Genomic DNA, 15,951 nt, shown 5'->3' on the forward strand with positions numbered 1-15,951 from the left:
ATATCCCTTACTCATTTAAGGTAGCGACCTTTTTCTTTGTGTCAGAATATAAATTTACCTTCATTAGCCAAAAAATTGAAATGTTTCTTACCTCGTTAAGAAATAGTCATAAAAGTTAACTCAAAACATGTGACTTGGTGAAATGTGTTGCTTGAGCGACTTAAAAATCTTACTCATGTACATTACATTACTTACATTTTTTCTTTTCTAATTCTATTTCAGCAAAATGTAACAAAATTTTACAAGCTTAGAGTGATTTCTTCGTTGATGTAACAATAACTTTCGTATTAATAGAAGCACTTACAAAAAACGTAGTCTTCAAACCCAAAAATTATTTTCAGTCACTTAATTGAAACGTTTTAAGAACCTTTTTTTATTTTTGATGGCATCAAAATATTTTGATTTTGTTTTTTTGTGGAGTTTTCGCAACACTGATGAATATGTCCATAATAAAATGGCCTAGACTGTGGCATATTTAAAATTGATGGAAGATATACTACAAATACTAAACATTTATATGAGTTGCTTACAAATTCGCTTACATCTCAAACCACTGTACGTGTCATAGTGTCGGACGAAAGTGCTTCAAATGCGCATAACAATGATGATTATGCTTATGTATATAAAAACAAAGATATATACATATATATATACATATAAATACATTCAGCAGCAGAGTTGTGGTTTTTTGGCTCATCAAAATTGTGACAATCCGAGAAAGAAAACAAAACAAAATAGCAACAAACAGCGTGAAAAGAAACAAAACAAAAAAAGACTTTAACGCGGCTAATGAAAGAATGGCATGGGATAGAGACACATACATACATACATAGGTCCCATGGCACCCACCCTAAACAGAGTAGAGCCACCTTAAATCTCCCGCTGATAGCTACTTTTATGTCTGAGTTTTAACTAAGTAAAGACATTGACTGCGACTGACACGCACAACACAAAATTATGCTAACGCAGCACTAAAAACGTAGGAAAAGAAATGCCACAAAAAATGCCAAAGGAGAAACGAAAACGTGAAAATGGGAAATGGAAAATATTATAGAAGACAGACAAAAAAAAAAGCGAAGAAGTTGAAACGGTAGGGAGGAGCACGTTGGAGCCAAAATTATTTTAAATTGAAATTCTGTTTATCTCGGTTGACGGAAATCGTCCACATATTGTGGCCAAGGCTTTCCTTTTACCATTTTGCCCCCAACTCTGCAAAGTTTTTTTTCTTTCGTTTTTTTGGGTACGGGGGTAATTCAATAAAGTGGAAAATGCTGCTCCTCGTCGTCATCTTCATCATCGTTGTCGTTGTTGGTGTTGTTGTTGGTCTTGTTCTTGTAGTCTTCAACATAATTTTCTTCGTGGCTTGGCAAAAGGAGACACAGACAGACAGAAGGACATTCAGACAGTTAGACAGACAGACAGTTAGACAGTGAGCCAGAGAGGACTTCTGCGACTTGGAGGCACTTCAAATGCCCGTTAATCGGTTCTTCATATCACATCAAACGTTGGAGGCAAGTAAAAGGACTTACACTCGGCAGTTAGTTTAGGGGCCGGCTCCGCATGGTCCTCAACTGGGTTTTCCTCGCCTCCTTGCCCTCCAACTCCTCGACACATCATCATCAACTCATCGTCATCAGCAGCATCATCATCATATGGCACACAAGTGGCAGAGCCAGCCACAAAGGCAAAAGCGGCCGTCGGGGAGGGGAGGTGAGGCTTTGTGGAACGACCCCATTACGTGCCAAAGCACTAAAAACAAGCCAAAGTATAGAGGCGTGCAAGTAGGTGGGGGGCAGGGAACTGGAGGCATCCTTTCTTTACTCTTACGCTCTCTTTCTATCTCCCCTGTGTCCCCTGTCTCCCTCCCCCCGCCCACTGTGGCATGTACAAATATGAGGCACAAGCATCCATCGCTCGTAAATTTTGTCATATTTTCTTTCTTTCTTTTTTTTTGCACTTAAAACAATTTTTTTTTTTTGTTTTTTTGTTGCTTATTTTATTTTGTTTCTCACAGCCCATTAAAAATTGCGGCCGCACGCACAGTTTGGCATGCACTTTTAATCGATTACCAAAAGACCAAAACGTACAAAAAATAAATATTTTTGTATATATTTATAAAAATATAAAATTGTATGCAAAAATAAAAAGTACAAAATCAGCACAACAATTTTTCCTTGGCACACACACACGATTTTCCATTTATTTATTTATTATATGCATATTTTGGTTGCTTTTTGTTGTTGTTGTTGTTGTTGTTGTGTTTTGCCTTTCTTGCCTTGTCTTTTGCTGATGACTGCTCTGAGATTAAAGTTTATTTTGCTGCCTGCTTTAATTGAATAATATATTAAGCGAATGGCAAGGCATACACCGAGATGCAAAGACAAAGAGATACAGAGAGAGAGACAGAGAGAGAGAGGAGGGCATGTAAGAAAATGGCACACACTCCAAGACATAACACTGGAGAATTGGCAAGAGAAAAACATTACAAAAAGGTGGAAAACTAAATGAATATTTCATACTCTAAATACTAGGAACAACTTGATGAAAAACTTTCAGTTTTCTTTTATCTCTTGTAATATTTTGATTATGATTTTTAAAGCTTTAATAATCTTAAAACAAATAACACTTGTAAGAAAAGGTATAGGCCAGTTTATTTAGCTATATCTGGGAATTCATGTAGCCAAATCTATAAGAACATGTTTAGAAATCCTTGTGGAAGTATCAACAAAACGTTTAAAAATATTTAGAGTAAACCTAACAGAATTTTGTATTTATTTACTCATGGTAAATTTTGCATTCAAATGCAGATGCAAGCTTTTACCATTCTTTTTTCGCTTCATTGAGTTGGAATTCTCAACTAGTTTTGGCGTTAAAGTTAGCTTTGTTATAGCCATTACAAGTCTCGGATCTTAAGCAAAGACTGCTAATGACAGGACTTGGTAGTTTTCGAAATAGGTTTACAGACAACTTTTCCACTATTTCCTCTGCTTATGATTTTAAATCTTAAATATTCATCAGATTTATTAACCTTAAACCAGCTATAATTCAGCTTTGGTTTATTCCTACAAATGTTAGAATTTCAATTTTAAAGCCAAAAATCCTTAATTCAATAACAACCCGTTCTCGATTCAATACTATATTGTTTCTGAATATCATATATTTTTAGAATCTTGTTTAATAATTAGTGATTTAGTATATTTACGTTTAAAATTTGCGAACATTTCCAAAATTGAGGATTACCGAGGAAATAAACTAACTAAAAGTAAAAATTTAATACAACTAAACTATTAAGAATGTCAACTCAAATTTAAAATGGTTTTTGCCAGCTCTATCAATCCCAAAGTCAAAAGAAATCTTATTTTGAGAATATTAAATAAAATAATGTTGTTAAAAATCAATCCTTCTGACAATAAGTTCGATAACGAATTTTGTATAATGGATTTTAAAATAGAATTATAATAATAAATGTTATTCTTCTTATTTTTGTTAAATTTAGAAGTCTGTTATTTATCTGTGATAATAAAAATATGTAAATTCATTTGATAAAGTCATTGTAGCAATATTTTAGAATTAATTATTTGGTCAACCAAAAAAGAAACAAATCGAATGTCAGCCATGGGTTTATTTGTTAAATACGTTTTTTTTTTTTCTATATTTCATATTCAATATGGATTTCAATAGAACACACTTTGTAGAGTAATTAAGCTATTAAGCTTGTTTCTTTTTTTTTAAATTTTATTTTTTTGCTATATCAACAGACGTGCATTCCAAACGTTACCATAATTTTATGGTACCCTTTTGTTTCGTTTAATTATTTTTATCCAAGAGCAAATAAAAACAACGAGCAAAAGCTAAATTGTTAAGCTTCAAAGCGCAATGATAATAAACATGGAACAATTAGAAAACAACAAAGTTTTGACAGAATGAAGTCTGTTTATTTGTTAAACAAAACAAGCACAAACAAATAAGCAAATAAAAGAGGGTGGAAAAAAATGAATAAAAATGAAAAACTTTCACACACAAAAATCCATAATTGTGAAAAGCATTCAACAAAAATGAAAAAGAAAAAGTTAAACAGTCAAAATGAATTAGAAAATTGTAAATTTAATATTCATATTCAAGCTTCAACATTTGTGTCACTAAATAGAAACGTTTTGTGTAACTTGAAGAAGAGGATGACGATGAGGAGGTGTTAGAGAGATGGAGCTTAGGAGTTTTGGAGCTTTGCTTATGGCTGCACATTTAGTCAGATACGCAGATAGCTGACAGATACAAAATGCATAAGCTGCTCAAAGTTTAATCGGTTTATCTGACAACCAGAAAGGGGAATAGATTGTGGAACGAGAGACCGAAAGGGAGGCCCAAAAGTGGGTGGCTTTTTGAATGGTCACAATGAACTGGACAAGGCACTAAATCATAAAGGATTTAACTGAGCGACATCACCTAACTGCATTGAATCTAATAACCTAAAACTGTTGCCTTGGCTACCACCACCACCGGCAGCAGAAGCAGCATCAGCATCAAGTGGCTGCCAATGCGTTTACCTTGGTCTACTGCTTAAAATAAAAGTAACACACACACACACACACACGCACACAATCACTCCTTGCTCAGGTTCTCACCAGTTAACTGTCAAATGTTTCCATAGGGATTGGCAAACCACAAGAGAAATATTCAAAGTTACATAGAAGGAGCAAAACGTAGTGAAGGACAATTAAGGCATAAAGCGACCTCACTATAAAGGGGGCAAAGCTCTTGTGGTTGAATACAACAAGTTTTGTCGGTTGGCCTTAAATGATTTAGGGTCCTTTCATCATCATTATCAAGTTCTTGGTATATTGTATTTTAACCATTAAAGTTATTCGATTTTCAATCTAAATTGTCAAATTATAGTCCCCATAGTATTGACTTAAATGAAGACACAAAAGTAACAAGTAAAAGCAAAGTTGAAGACATACATAAATACTTTTAAAAGTGTGATTAACGATTGAAAATATCGAAAAACTAAGAATCCTTAAAATTTTCTTACTTGAATAGTTGAATTACTTAAACTTTTTTATATTCTAGGCCAGTTTCAAATATCAAATCATATATAAAATGTTATGTAAATGCATCGCGGATTCCTCAGAATAAGATTTCCATATATAAGATGAAAATATAATGTTTTTATAACAAAATAGCAATAGTTTAAAGTAAGCAAGTCATAAAATTTATATATTTATCTAGCCACAAGAACTATTTATTAGCTTTCAGACCATTCGTTGTCACTAGACTTAACAACCATCTATAAAATTCAAGGTGGTCAAAAGTGAGAGCCAAAGTGCTGGTGCGAAACCAGAGGCAGGAAGTAAAGTATGCAAATCCTTTTTGTCACCGGAAGTGTCATAAATGAACAGTTGGTTGCCAGATAAGTAAAACGGAACAAATTCAATTGAGATCCGGCTAAAATATATTTACAACTAGCCATTCTCTGGCCCTGCAAAAGCTACAATCAAATCAATTTTCAATAACAAAAGATAATAGAAAGTAAATTGTCTATTCCAATGAGCCAATAATTTGCAATTGTTATTTAATTTACTGTAATGAAGAAGAATCTATTGTTCTGTTCATTCAGGCAATGGCCTTAGTTGAGAATTTTACTTCAATAAACACTAATTGTGATTGCATACATTAATTACTTGTATGCCATTTTCCTCATTTGATTTAATGCTTAGTCTCAGTAGATCTAGTTAAGTAGGTCGTTCTTTCTCACGCCTACTTAAATCATAATGGCAAAATTCGTACTCTTATCCAAGTCCAATTAGTTATGAAAAATTTTAAAACACAAACTTCTTCATTTAAACAATAAACTTCTTCTTTTTTTTGTTTCTCTTGTCTAGGAAAATGTTTCTTTTTGTTTGCTTTTGCAACTTGACTAAAAACAAAGTTCATTTAACTTCTATTCGTTTCCATTTTCTATGCTCCCAAAAGCCTTTTGTTCTTTATTTCTTTCTTGCGTAAATAAATCTTCATATCTAACTAATCAATAATAATTGCCATTTGTGCTTGATCTGAATAAACTTGAATGTTCAGCCAGAAGGCTATGGAGATAAGTCAACTGTATACAATATACACATTTTCCAATTTGTTTGCTCCCTCACAAAACAAAAACAAAAAACCAATGGACAACGAAGAGAAACAATAAAAACAAACCAAAAATACTTTCAAATTCGAAAAAGGACCAATCAATGTTTACCAAAAGAATTTTACCCCTAAGAAATGAACTTGTTATTGAAATTGGTTACAGAAAACAAAACATCAAAAAACAAAAAACAAAATAAACATAAATAAGCCAACCAGAAAAAGTATTGTCATACCTTTAGTCTATTGGATTTTGTGGGTATTCGATGGAACCAAAAAAGGATAAGGAATGGAATCAGGCTCACCCTGTCGATTTATCGTTTTATAGAAAATGGAAATAAAGGTGTTAGCTCATATTTGTTATTTTCAATTGGCTCTCGTTTGCTATTTTTGAGTTATATATATTTTTTTTTATTTATTTATGTAAAGAATTTATTTAAATTTAAAAGGCTACAAAAAATAATTAAATTGTCTATGCACATTAACATTCCTTTGTTATTTTACAATTAGATCTGGATTATATTGAAATCGTTTGTTTCCAAGTGCACATATATACTTACAATCACATGGTAATCTAAATATGATCTAAAACTTCAAGCTACACTAATATTATAGAAAAATCAAAATAGGTATATTCCACCTATGCCAAAGTTTATATACGCTTACAGTATCTGACTTTCCCTTTTTATTAAGTTTCAAATTCTTTTTTTGTGCCTTATATATGTATATCTGTTACATATGTTATCTGCTCAAAATCACAATTTTGTTTACTTTAATGTCAGTCCCCATCAGTCTATATATTCTATATATTTTACTGTCAGATTACTTTGCTGAAATTGCTCATAACTTGAAGATATTATGCCTTATTGACAGTTATAATCAATGAAAAGAACATAAGTTTTTTTTTGTAGATTTTTCTACAACAAAATATTTCCATTCTATTCTCTAGAGTTTCTAGACCCTTGGATTTTGGCCACATAATAACTTTTATATTATTCCTTGTAAGGGTATATATAAAAAAAGGATTTCAACAAACTTATTTTGTTGAAATTTTTGTATAAATTTGCTCAAACTTCCAAAAACCTAGTCAGTCGCTTTTTTCTAATCGCCTTAAACAACTAAAAATGAAGTTTCTTACCATAGTTTGCTTAGTGTGCACATATTTCTGTCTAACATACGCCGTTAAGCATCGTAAGTCTAAACCAGTTAGGTTACATTAGATTAAAAATTTAACCTAATAACTAAATACCCCCCTTGCCGATAGCCATTTGTATTCAGCCTCCAGGACAAAAAGGAGCACCACCAAAAGACGGTCGTATTATAAGGTGCCTCGCTAAGATTCCAATGTGGTCGTATTATTTTTTTTCTAACGACTGCAGGCAATTTTACTACGGCGGCTGTTACGGCAATGCAAATCTATTCGAAACCCAGCAACAATGTGAGGCAAAGTGCAAAGTTTGAAGAGAAATCGTTATGTAAAAATGATCTTAAAATATATATAGCGGTTCATTTGTTTGGTTTATAAATTTTAGATAAGAGTTACCTTTGGGGCATATACATAAATATTCTAATTATATATGCAGTTTGACAGGCTTATAACCGCCGACAAAATATATAAAAAATATATTGTTGTGGGCAAAAAATTATGAATAATGAAAGATAATTACATTATTATAAATTTTAGAATTAATTTTCGAATTATATATTGCCTGAATGTCACGTGGACTAAGCCAGCCTTAATGCCAACAGATCTCGTAAGTTCACAAAGACAAGGTTGTCCAGGTAATTTCAGGCTTTTCGATTTGCTAGTTAATTTGTGAGATAATCGCTCTACCTTGAAAAAAAAAAACACAAAAACAAAAAAAAATTCTTCATCATTTATTCTTTATCGTTAACAACTTTATATTATATAAGGTGTTCTATAAAGTTTTTAAATTTTAAGCTGAACTAATTAAATTAAAATGAAGTAAGTAAGTCGTCTCGCCGACTTAGGTATACCATACACCAGTAAAGCAAATATTTCAACTTTATTAAACAAATGCATTTTCACATGCTTTTTACAAGCATATCTTAGTATCTCGCTCACTCAATCATACGAGCACCCTAGCGCCCCCACCAGCCAACGGCCAACTCCGGCCTTATGGAAAAACGTTTATATGCATAACTCGACTGTTTTTTGTCCGATTTTGATAAAATTTAGTATTTTGCTAGATATTAGTATTAAATTTAAGTGCGCCTAATTTGATTGCATAAGGTAAAAAAATACGGGAGATAATCAAGTTTTTCAAATTACGGGGGCGGAAAAGGGCGTGGCAAAATTTTTACACATACAAAATGTGTGCATTTACTAAGCGAATATACATACCAAATATGGTGTCGCTAGCTGTAATAGCTTTTGAGATAAACGCTTTTTTTAAATTGCGGGGGCGGAAAGGGGCGTGGCAAAAATTTGAAATAAACTTGATCACTCTACATACTACACGAGTCTACATACCAAATTTGGTGGCTCTAGCTCTTACAGTCTCCGAGATCTAGGTATTCATACGGACAGACGGACATGGCTAGATCGACTCGGTTGTTGATCCTGATCAAGAATATATATACTTTGTGGGGTCGGAGATGCTTCCTTCTGCCTGTTACATACATTTTGGCGACTTTAATATAGCATTTCACCCTATGGGTGTATGGTATAAAAAACATTTCAACTAATTTATTTTCTTGAAATTTTTCTATAAATTTGCTCAAACTTCCAAAAACCTAGTTAGTCGCTTTTTTCTAATCGCTTTAAACAACTGAAAATGAAGTTTCTTACCATAGTTTGCTTAGTGTGCACCTATTTCTGTCTAACATACGCCGTTAAGGATGGTAAGTCTAAACTTAGGATATTTTACATCAAAAATCTAACCTATTACCCAATAGCCCGTTGTATTCAGTCTCCAGGTAAAAAAGGAACTGGTTTTATCTCATGCTTTGCTTATGTTCCAAGTTGGACATATTATGCGTCTTCCAACGAGTGCAAGTTCTTCGTATTCGGAGGCTGCGGAGGCAATGAAAACCGCTTCGGTTCAAAAGAACATTGTGAGGAAGAATGCAAAGATTAAAGAGAAATCATTATGCGAAAATTATCTTAAAATTGATATTTAATCATGCATTTGGTTTATAAATTATACATGGAGTTTCTTTTGGGGCATTTACGTATATATATGTATTATTATTCTTATTATATATGGAGTTTGACAGGCTAAGCCAGACTTAATGCCAGGAGATCTTTTTGCATTATATTTTGTATATGTTGAAAACATAACTAGCAAAACTAATTTCAGATTTTATTATCGTTATATTTTATCGTTATATTATACAAGGTGTTATATAATGTTTTTAAAGTTTAAGCTGAACTAATCAAATTAAAATAAAAATTTGTTACACAAAAATTGTTATAAATATTTGTTAAAATTCATAGATTTATTTTCACTTGGTGCTCTGAACTCAAAGCAAAATGAAGTTTCTAATCATATTTTGTTCGGTGTGTGCCCTTTTTGGTCTGAACTATGCCGCTAAAAATCGTAAGTCTAAACTTTTCGGCTAGGTTAAATTAGATTAAAAATCTAACCTAATAACCAAATACCCCCCTTGCCAATAGCCATTTGTAATCAGCCTCCAGGTCAAAAAGGAGGTCCTGATCTCATGTGTTTAGCTCTTGTTCCAAGTTGGACCTATTATGCGTCTTCTAACGACTGTAGGCCATTCTTCTACGGCGGCTGTGGAGGCAATGACAACCGTTTTAATTTCAAAGAACAATGTGAGGAAAAATGCAAAGATTGAAGAGAAATCGTTATGTAAAAATGATCTTAAAATATATATAGCGGTTCATTTGTTTGGTTTATAAATTTTAGATAAGAGTTACCTTTGGGGCATATACATAAATATTCTAATTATATATGCAGTTTGACAGGCTTATAACCGCCGACAAAATATATAAAAAATATATTGTTGTGGGCAAAAAATTATGAATAATGAAAGATAATTACATTATTATAAATTTTAGAATTAATTTTCGAATTATATATTGCCTGAATGTCACGTGGACTAAGCCAGCCTTAATGCCAACAGATCTCGTAAGTTCACAAAGACAAGGTTGTCCAGGTTTTGCATTATATTTTGTATATGTTGAAAACCCAACTAGCAAAACTAATTTCAGGCTTTTCGATTTGCTAGTTAATTTGTGAGATAATCGCTCTACCTTGAAAAAAAAAAAAACACAAAAACAAACAAAATTCTTCATCATTTATTCTTTATCGTTAACAACTTTATATTATATAAGGTGTTCTATAAATTAAAATGAAGTAAGTAAGTCGTCTCGCCGACTTAGGTATACCATACACCAGTAAAGCAAATATTTCAACTTTATTAAACAAATGCATTTTCAAATGCATATCTTAGTATCTCGCTCACTCAATCAGACGAGCACCCTAGCGCCCCCACCAGCCAACGGCCAACTCCGGCCTTATGGAAAAACGTTTATATGCATAACTCGACTGTTTTTTGTCCGATTTTGATAAAATTTAGTATTTTGCTAGATATTAGTATTAAATTTAAGTGCGCCTAATTTGATTGCATAAGGTAAAAAAATACGGGAGATAATCAAGTTTTTCAAATTACGGGGGCGGAAAAGGGCGTGGCAAAATTTTTACACATACAAAATGTGTGCATTTACTAAGCGAATATACATACCAAATATGGTGTCGCTAGCTGTAATAGCTTTTGAGATAAACGCTTTTTTTAAATTGCGGGGGCGGAAAGGGGCGTGGCAAAAATTTGAAATAAACTTGATCACTCTACATACTACACGAGTCTACATACCAAATTTGGTGGCTCTAGCTCTTACAGTCTCCGAGATCTAGGTGTTCATACGGACAGACGGACGGACGGACAGACGGACAGACGGACGGACAGACGGACATGGCTAGATCGACTCGGTTGTTGATCCTGATCAAGAATATATATACTTTGTGGGGTCGGAGATGCTTCCTTCTGCCTGTTACATACATTTTGGCGACTTTAATATAGCATTTCACCCTATGGGTGTATGGTATAAAAAACATTTCAACAAATTTATTTTCTTGAAATTTTTCTATAAATTTGCTCAAACTTCCAAAAACCTAGTTAGTCGCTTTTTTCTAATCGCTTTAAACAACTGAAAATGAAGTTTCTTACCATAGTTTGCTTAGTGTGCACATATTTCTGTCTAACATACGCCGTTAAGGATGGTAAGTCTAAACTTAGGATATTTTACATCAAAAATCTAACCTATTACCCAATAGCCCGTTGTATTCAGTCTCCAGGTAAAAATGGAAATGATTATATCAAATGCTCAGCTTATAGTCCAAGTTGGACATATTATGCGTCTTCCAACGAGTGCAAGTTCTTCGTATTCGGAGGCTGCGGAGGCAATGAAAACCGCTTCGGTTCAAAAGAACATTGTGAGGAAGAATGCAAAGATTAAAGAGAAATCATTATGCGAAAATGATCTTTAAATACATATTTAATCATGCATTTGTTTTATAAATTATACATGGAGTTTCTTTTGGGGCATTTACGAACATATATGTATTATTATTCTTATTATATATGGAGTTTGACAGGCTAAGCCAGACTTAATGCCAGGAGATCTTTTTGCATTATATTTTGTATATGTTGAAAACATAACTAGCAAAACTAATTTCAGATTTTATTATCGTTATATTTTATCGTTATATTATATAAGGTGTTATATAATGTTTTTAAAGTTTAAGCTGAACTAATCAAATTAAAATAAAAATTTGTTACACAAAAATTGTTATAAATATTTGTTAAAATTCATAGATTTATTTTCACTTGGTGTTTTGAACTCAAAGCAAAATGAAGTTTCTAATCATCTTTTGTTCGGTGTGTGCCCTTTTTGGTCTCAACTATGCCGCTAAAAATCGTAAGTCTAAACTTTTCGGCTAGGTTAAATTAGATTAAAAATCTAACCTAATAACCAAATACCCCCCTTGCCAATAGCCATTTGTAATCAGCCTCCAGGTCAAAAAGGAGGTCCTGATCTCATGTGTTTAGCTCTTGTTCCAAGTTGGACCTATTATGCGTCTTCTAACGACTGTAGGCCATTCTTCTACGGCGGCTGTGGAGGCAATGACAACCGTTTTAATTTCAAAGAACAATGTGAGGAAAAATGCAAAGATTGAAGAGAAATCGTTATGTAAAAATGATCTTAAAATATATATAGCGGTTCATTTGTTTGGTTTATAAATTTTAGATAAGAGTTACCTTTGGGGCATATACATAAATATTCTAATTATATATGCAGTTTGACAGGCTTATAACCGCCGACAAAATATATAAAAAATATATTGTTGTGGGCAAAAAATTATGAATAATGAAAGATAATTACATTATTATAAATTTTAGAATTAATTTTCGAATTATATATTGCCTGAATGTCACGTGGACTAAGCCAGCCTTAATGCCAACAGATCTCGTAAGTTCACAAAGACAAGGTTGTCCAGGTTTTGCATTATATTTTGTATATGTTGAAAACCCAACTAGCAAAACTAATTTCAGGCTTTTCGATTTGCTAGTTAATTTGTGAGATAATCGCTCTACCTTGAAAAAAAAAAAAACACAAAAACAAACAAAATTCTTCATCATTTATTCTTTATCGTTAACAACTTTATATTATATAAGGTGTTCTATAAATTAAAATGAAGTAAGTAAGTCGTCTCGCCGACTTAGGTATACCATACACCAGTAAAGCAAATATTTCAACTTTATTAAACAAATGCATTTTCAAATGCATATCTTAGTATCTCGCTCACTCAATCAGACGAGCACCCTAGCGCCCCCACCAGCCAACGGCCAACTCCGGCCTTATGGAAAAACGTTTATATGCATAACTCGACTGTTTTTTGTCCGATTTTGATAAAATTTAGTATTTTGCTAGATATTAGTATTAAATTTAAGTGCGCCTAATTTGATTGCATAAGGTAAAAAAATACGGGAGATAATCAAGTTTTTCAAATTACGGGGGCGGAAAAGGGCGTGGCAAAATTTTTACACATACAAAATGTGTGCATTTACTAAGCGAATATACATACCAAATATGGTGTCGCTAGCTGTAATAGCTTTTGAGATAAACGCTTTTTTTAAATTGCGGGGGCGGAAAGGGGCGTGGCAAAAATTTGAAATAAACTTGATCACTCTACATACTACACGAGTCTACATACCAAATTTGGTGGCTCTAGCTCTTACAGTCTCCGAGATCTAGGTGTTCATACGGACAGACGGACGGACGGACAGACGGACAGACGGACGGACAGACGGACATGGCTAGATCGACTCGGTTGTTGATCCTGATCAAGAATATATATACTTTGTGGGGTCGGAGATGCTTCCTTCTGCCTGTTACATACATTTTGGCGACTTTAATATAGCATTTCACCCTATGGGTGTATGGTATAAAAAACATTTCAACAAATTTATTTTCTTGAAATTTTTCTATAAATTTGCTCAAACTTCCAAAAACCTAGTTAGTCGCTTTTTTCTAATCGCTTTAAACAACTGAAAATGAAGTTTCTTACCATAGTTTGCTTAGTGTGCACATATTTCTGTCTAACATACGCCGTTAAGGATGGTAAGTCTAAACTTAGGATATTTTACATCAAAAATCTAACCTATTACCCAATAGCCCGTTGTATTCAGTCTCCAGGTAAAAATGGAAATGATTATATCAAATGCTCAGCTTATAGTCCAAGTTGGACATATTATGCGTCTTCCAACGAGTGCAAGTTCTTCGTATTCGGAGGCTGCGGAGGCAATGAAAACCGCTTCGGTTCAAAAGAACATTGTGAGGAAGAATGCAAAGATTAAAGAGAAATCATTATGCGAAAATGATCTTTAAATACATATTTAATCATGCATTTGTTTTATAAATTATACATGGAGTTTCTTTTGGGGCATTTACGAACATATATGTATTATTATTCTTATTATATATGGAGTTTGACAGGCTAAGCCAGACTTAATGCCAGGAGATCTTTTTGCATTATATTTTGTATATGTTGAAAACATAACTAGCAAAACTAATTTCAGATTTTATTATCGTTATATTTTATCGTTATATTATATAAGGTGTTATATAATGTTTTTAAAGTTTAAGCTGAACTAATCAAATTAAAATAAAAATTTGTTACACAAAAATTGTTATAAATATTTGTTAAAATTCATAGATTTATTTTCACTTGGTGTTTTGAACTCAAAGCAAAATGAAGTTTCTAATCATCTTTTGTTCGGTGTGTGCCCTTTTTGGTCTCAACTATGCCGCTAAAAATCGTAAGTCTAAACTTTTCGGCTAGGTTAAATTAGATTAAAAATCTAACCTAATAACCAAATACCCCCCTTGCCAATAGCCATTTGTAATCAGCCTCCAGGTCAAAAAGGAGGTCCTGATCTCATGTGTTTAGCTCTTGTTCCAAGTTGGACCTATTATGCGTCTTCTAACGACTGTAGGCCATTCTTCTACGGCGGCTGTGGAGGCAATGACAACCGTTTTAATTTCAAAGAACAATGTGAGGAAAAATGCAAAGATTGAAGAGAAATCGTTATGTAAAAATGATCTTAAAATATATATAGCGGTTCATTTGTTTGGTTTATAAATTTTAGATAAGAGTTACCTTTGGGGCATATACATAAATATTCTAATTATATATGCAGTTTGACAGGCTTATAACCGCCGACAAAATATATAAAAAATATATTGTTGTGGGCAAAAAATTATGAATAATGAAAGATAATTACATTATTATAAATTTTAGAATTAATTTTCGAATTATATATTGCCTGAATGTCACGTGGACTAAGCCAGCCTTAATACCGACAGATCTCGTAAGTTCACAAAGACAAGGTTGTCGAGGTCTTGCATTATATTTTGCAACCTAACTAGCAAAACTAATTTCGGTTTATTTAATTTGCTAGTTAATTTGTGAGATAATCGCTCTAAAAAACACAAAAATAAACATAATTCTTCATCATCTAATCTTTATCGTTAAAAACTTATATAGGTGTTTTATACTGTTTATAAAGTTTAAGCTGAACTAATCAAATGAAAAAAATTTGTTACACAAAAACTGTTATAAATATTTGTTGAAATTCATAGATTTATTTTCACTTGGTGTTCTGAACTCAAAGCAAAATGAAGTTTCTAATCATCTTTTGTTCGGTGTGTGCCCTTTTCGGTCTGAACTATGCCGCCAAAAATCGTAAGTCTAAACTTTTCGGCTAGGTTAAATTAGATTAAAAATCTAACTTAATAACCAAATACCCCCCTTGCCAATAGGCATTTGTAATCAACCTCCAGGACGAATGGGAGGTCCTGTTGTCCTGTGCTACGCTCATTTTCCAAGTTGGTCATATTATGAGTCTTCTAACGACTGCAGGCGATTTTACTACGGCGGCTGTGGAGGCAATGACAACCGTTTTGAGTCGAAGGAACAATGTGAGGAAAAATGCAAAGTTTGAAGAGAAATCGTTATGTAAAAATGATCTTAAAATATATATAGCGGTTCATTTATTTGGTTTATAAATTTTAGATAGAGTTACCTTTGGGGCATATAAGTACATAAATATTCTAATTATATATGCAGTTTGACAGGCTCATCATCGTATAGAAATATATTTTTGTAGGCACAAAATTAGGACTAATGAAAGAATAATTACATTATTATTAATTAAATGAATATATTTTCAAATTATATATTGCCTGAATGCCACACGTTAGCTCGTAAATTACGAAAAGTC

General features: G+C 32.7%; 5 protein-coding genes and 2 long non-coding RNA genes across 8 annotated transcripts in view; 6 read left to right on the plus strand and 1 right to left on the minus strand.

Annotated features, from left to right (window-relative positions):
* LOC124460196 overlaps positions 1-15,951 on the minus strand; it is a 40,097-nt gene that overhangs the window by 13,620 nt on the left and 10,526 nt on the right. The window lies entirely within an intron of this gene.
* On the plus strand, positions 7,183-10,401 carry LOC111518640. Of its 2 annotated transcripts, none has more exons than XR_006954131.1 (3): positions 7,183-7,311; positions 7,385-7,902; positions 10,264-10,401. It is a non-coding gene; the product is annotated as an uncharacterized LOC111518640 (long non-coding RNA). The 2 variants fall into 2 exon arrangements; XR_002724036.2 differs by having other exon boundaries at positions 7,385-7,893; positions 10,255-10,401.
* On the plus strand, positions 8,880-9,287 carry LOC26529866 (kunitz-like peptide PcKuz1). The gene is made up of 2 exons (XM_047010604.1): positions 8,880-8,985; positions 9,040-9,287. Exons 1-2 carry the CDS (start codon positions 8,919-8,921, stop codon positions 9,219-9,221), a joined length of 249 nt encoding a protein of 82 aa, XP_046866560.1. The 5' UTR covers positions 8,880-8,918; the 3' UTR covers positions 9,222-9,287.
* On the plus strand, positions 9,573-10,007 carry LOC124460195 (male accessory gland serine protease inhibitor-like). Its single transcript, XM_047010603.1, has 2 exons — positions 9,573-9,683; positions 9,761-10,007. The coding sequence occupies exons 1-2, from the start codon at positions 9,617-9,619 to the stop codon at positions 9,940-9,942; spliced, it is 249 nt and encodes an 82-aa protein (XP_046866559.1). The 5' UTR covers positions 9,573-9,616; the 3' UTR covers positions 9,943-10,007.
* Positions 11,985-12,409, plus strand: LOC124460194 (male accessory gland serine protease inhibitor-like). Its single transcript, XM_047010602.1, has 2 exons — positions 11,985-12,085; positions 12,163-12,409. The coding sequence occupies exons 1-2, from the start codon at positions 12,019-12,021 to the stop codon at positions 12,342-12,344; spliced, it is 249 nt and encodes an 82-aa protein (XP_046866558.1). The 5' UTR covers positions 11,985-12,018; the 3' UTR covers positions 12,345-12,409.
* Positions 14,387-14,811, plus strand: LOC124460193 (male accessory gland serine protease inhibitor-like). The gene is made up of 2 exons (XM_047010601.1): positions 14,387-14,487; positions 14,565-14,811. The coding sequence occupies exons 1-2, from the start codon at positions 14,421-14,423 to the stop codon at positions 14,744-14,746; spliced, it is 249 nt and encodes an 82-aa protein (XP_046866557.1). The 5' UTR covers positions 14,387-14,420; the 3' UTR covers positions 14,747-14,811.
* Positions 15,301-15,737, plus strand: LOC26529382 (male accessory gland serine protease inhibitor). Its single transcript, XM_015178449.3, has 2 exons — positions 15,301-15,413; positions 15,491-15,737. The coding sequence occupies exons 1-2, from the start codon at positions 15,347-15,349 to the stop codon at positions 15,670-15,672; spliced, it is 249 nt and encodes an 82-aa protein (XP_015033935.1). The 5' UTR covers positions 15,301-15,346; the 3' UTR covers positions 15,673-15,737.

This window comes from Drosophila willistoni, assembly GCF_018902025.1.
Source record: "Drosophila willistoni isolate 14030-0811.24 chromosome 2R unlocalized genomic scaffold, UCI_dwil_1.1 Seg167, whole genome shotgun sequence".
Lineage (NCBI taxonomy): Eukaryota > Metazoa > Arthropoda > Insecta > Diptera > Drosophilidae > Drosophila > Drosophila willistoni.